The sequence below is a fragment of the Sphaeroforma arctica genome (genome assembly GCF_001186125.1).
Source record: "Sphaeroforma arctica JP610 unplaced genomic scaffold supercont1.871, whole genome shotgun sequence".
NCBI lineage: Eukaryota > Ichthyosporea > Ichthyophonida > Sphaeroforma > Sphaeroforma arctica.
The window spans coordinates 8,568-12,271 of record NW_014039687.1 but is presented as its reverse complement, the minus strand read 5'-3'; the positions used below and the strand labels follow the sequence as shown (position 1 = coordinate 12,271).

The 3,704-nt window shown below is 40.2% G+C and overlaps 2 protein-coding genes across 2 annotated transcripts in view; one reads left to right on the top strand and one right to left on the bottom strand.

Moving 5' to 3' along the window:
• The window catches only part of SARC_09011 (hypothetical protein), a 4,144-nt gene extending 962 nt beyond the window's left edge, over positions 1-3,182 (top strand). The window contains exons 2-3 of the mRNA XM_014296991.1: positions 464-664; positions 1,418-3,182. Of these exons, the coding sequence (XP_014152466.1) occupies positions 464-664; positions 1,418-2,466 (1,250 nt within the window). The 3' untranslated portion in view covers positions 2,467-3,182. The remainder of the gene's footprint in view (positions 1-463; positions 665-1,417) is intronic.
• A 377-nt stretch (positions 3,183-3,559) lies between these two features.
• Positions 3,560-3,704, bottom strand: part of SARC_09010 (hypothetical protein) — a gene marked incomplete at both ends in the record, with an annotated part of 5,357 nt that continues 5,212 nt past the window's right edge. Inside the window, one exon of the mRNA XM_014296990.1 lies at positions 3,560-3,595. Coding sequence (XP_014152465.1) covers positions 3,560-3,595 — 36 coding nt within the window. The remainder of the gene's footprint in view (positions 3,596-3,704) is intronic.

The following is a 3,704-nucleotide window of genomic DNA, read 5'->3' as shown; positions in this document are numbered from 1 at the left end:
GTTTCCAAATCTACACATATATACAAATTTTATACACACACACACACACACATATATATATATATATATATGTTTGTTTTATTGTTTATTGTTTACTTACATAAATAAATGTTTATATACATAAATATGTATATACATATGTGTATATATGTATATATATATATATATTTATATATATATGTATATGCTTACTTAGATATATGTTTATATACATATATGTATGTATGTATGAATATGTATATGCTTTCTTAAAAATATGTTTATATATTTATATTTATATATAAAATTATGTATATATATATATTTATATATGAATAATTATATTTATCTATATGAATAATTATATATATCTATATGAATAATTATATATCTATATATATATATATATACATATATATATATTTATATATATGCGAATATAAGCGAATATATATTCTCATTCTGATTCTAATTTATTTCTCAGGTATCGGATACGACGGGTTCCCTACATACGCTGGCACAGACAGACCAAATATCGATTCAGGAGAAAGTTGCAACATAACATTTGACGACACTATAGCCGCAGACTCGCCGTTCAGAACGGCAGGCTTTGTGACTGTTTCAGATTACGATAATATCTTATTCGGCGGACTTCCTTTGTACTTCTACGATGGGGATATAGGCGGTAAGTATATATACTGTAGTGTATTACCTACTCATTCTTTTGTATACAAGGTATATGCCCAACGTATTTTTCTACATAGGCCGCTCACTTTTGTGTGTGTTTGTATTTTCATGGTTTCAGATTAGATTCGAGAGCATATATTTGTAGTTGATGTCGACGTATTTCACGGGTCTATAGTATACTACGCCCTGCCTTCAAAGCTCACATGCACAAATAATGGTATATGTGTAATATGTTTTGTCCCCTCATCACGAAACAAACTAAACTGGTCTCGAGTACCATATGCCAATTTATCTACGTTACACCGTTGCACATCGTTTACATACTCATTCTTGTCTACTCAGTTTGAATCCAATATTGGTACCCACGGTCGACCGGTGTACTGGGGCACGAGCATACATGCGTATTCTTGTGTTTGTCTCGCACGCAAATCAAATGTTTATTTATTCGGCTGCCTAACTCAAAACATTATGTGCATCAATTACCAGATTGCTTTTGGGGTCACATGTACAATACATAAGTGTACATTACGTATACACACAGCATATGCAGTTCTCTTGGAGTCACCTTTCTTTTTGTGTGTTCTAAACCTTTCTTGGAAGTCCGGTTGACAGATGTATAGATTTTTGTCTATGCTATGCTCATTTCTATGCGTCACAACATCAACACGTGTATGTGTAGTTTTAGGCTTGTAAAAAAGTATCCGTTCGTGAAGACTCATTTTTCCTGCCCCTGTACATTTTACCTACACAGGCGTACGCCCTGAGTTGGATGGCCACAAGTGTGTGGGGGTTCTACCCAGCACATGGGCGAGTCTCGGTGTGGATGCCTGGGGACAAACGCTCCCGGATTACGTAACACCTGAACCAGACTATCAGAATATGATTGTATTTGCCGACGGCGATGTGACCTTTGAGTACACACTGTTGAACGATACACTGCAGGCTAAGACTACCATTGTGAACCAGGAATGTGGCTGGATTGGCACGGGCTTTGGGCCGGGAGGCATGGTAGGGTCCAGTGCGGTGATAGGCCAAAACTCGGCGAACGGTACTGTGGAAGAGTATTTGCTGACTACGAAGAGTGCTGCTGGGGTAAGCCCCTCATTGGTCAACTCTGTAACCAACGGGGTGTTTACTCCGGGAGTGAATTCCACGCTCCGGTTTGAGATTCCTGTGGATTTCTGGGAGGGCGGTCTACTCCCGGACGAAGATAATTTCCTTATTTGGGCATGGGGAACGTCGGACTTCGTGTCTTATCACGACAAGCGAGCGGTGGAAACTGTATTTCTCAACCAAACCATTGTTGTGGTGGATAACACTACTGATGTGAATGATACGGACAGTACCGTTACGGAAGATACGGTGATGTACGCAAACAACTACACCTTTACCAGCGCCCCGATTATACTAGAGTACAACTTTACGGCCGATAGTTTCATAGCACGCGCGACTCTCCCGGGTCAAGTCGGATGGTTTGGTATTGGGTTTGGTGAAGAAATGGTAGGTAGCTCGGCTGTGATTGGCCAGATGTCCACCGACGCGGAGGTTCAAGAGTTCCTATTGGATGGTAAAAATAGCGCAGGAGTGCAGCCCATCGCAGTCAGTGGTGTGACTAATGGCAGCTTCAGTACCGATCTGGATGCGACTGTGATGGAGTTCACTATACCGTTGCAGTTTGGCAGGGCGAATATCACGGCCAATGCGACGAATGCTATGATATGGGCACTTGGTACATCCGAGTTTGTGTCGTACCACCAGGCCAGGGGACAGGAGAGTGTGATGCTGATGTCATCCGAGTAGATGTGAACCAGGAGTCACTGTGAGAGCGGGGTTCCTATTTAACATTATATATATATATATGTGTGTACAGGTATATGTAGATATATGTGTAATATTTCTCAAATTTCTATATGAGCGTAGCCGAACCGAGAGATTTGGGGTGGCTGATGTGAATCAGAGGTTGTCTCATACCACTAGGCGAGAGGATGAGAGAGATTATGATGCTGTTGGTATCTAAGAATATGTATAAATATATATATTTATATATATATACAGACCCACGTGCCCTATCGAAGTGTGTGGAAGTGAAACCCTCTTCATACCAAACTGTGAGGGCAGCTCAAATCTGTAGTATTATTGCAGGTGCAATGCATACACCGTAGTAGGCATTGGATTACATCTGGTAGTTTGAGTGCCAATATTCGAGGAAACACCCCCGGTTAATTAGCATGTCGTCTGACAACTAGACCCTTAGAGATAGTATAGATCCGCTCTTGTATCATTGTGAGGGCCAGTTTGCTATTGTCGCGTCAAGAGAGTTTGTTGTTAGTGTCATCCGAGTGGAGATGTACACATGCAGCAATGTGAAGGTACGGATGGCACTGAATTTTCGATCTCTAGTATGATATGCCGGCAAACACTAGACGGATTATTACCGTACGGACCCGACAAATGTTTTTCAATAAAATAGACAACACGTCGTAGTTGTACTTGATACAATAAATATATACTTGGATGCTCTTACGTTTGAGTCTGCTAGTTGACCAACCTTGTATATGTGCCATTTACGGTTTTTGAACTTACAGCATAACTTTTCTATTCTATATGTACGTCGCCGGAAGACCAGAATCATGTCGGGGCCACGTTCGAGCGACAAGAGTATTTGTTACAGTCTGCCGTGGGTTGAAATAATAAAACGTCTCAATTTGCTATGTCACCTAATTCAATACCGTATCATATGTAACATCCTGTCAGCGAAAGTTGCGACCGAAAATATTACTACGGAAGCTATTCATATGGAACAATACAGTAGCATAGAGACATAAAGGGAACGATATTTGCCTTTGATAGTAGAGTAGAGGAACACAATAGCAGTACTACACTTCTCTAGTTATCAAGTCACAATAATGTGAAACTTGGTATACGGTTCCTACCACAAAAATAACCATATGAACTCGACGTCACAGTATGGAGTAAGAACAAATATAGTCATATAACGAATACGGGAAAAAAAAAATACACACACTCACGCACATGCG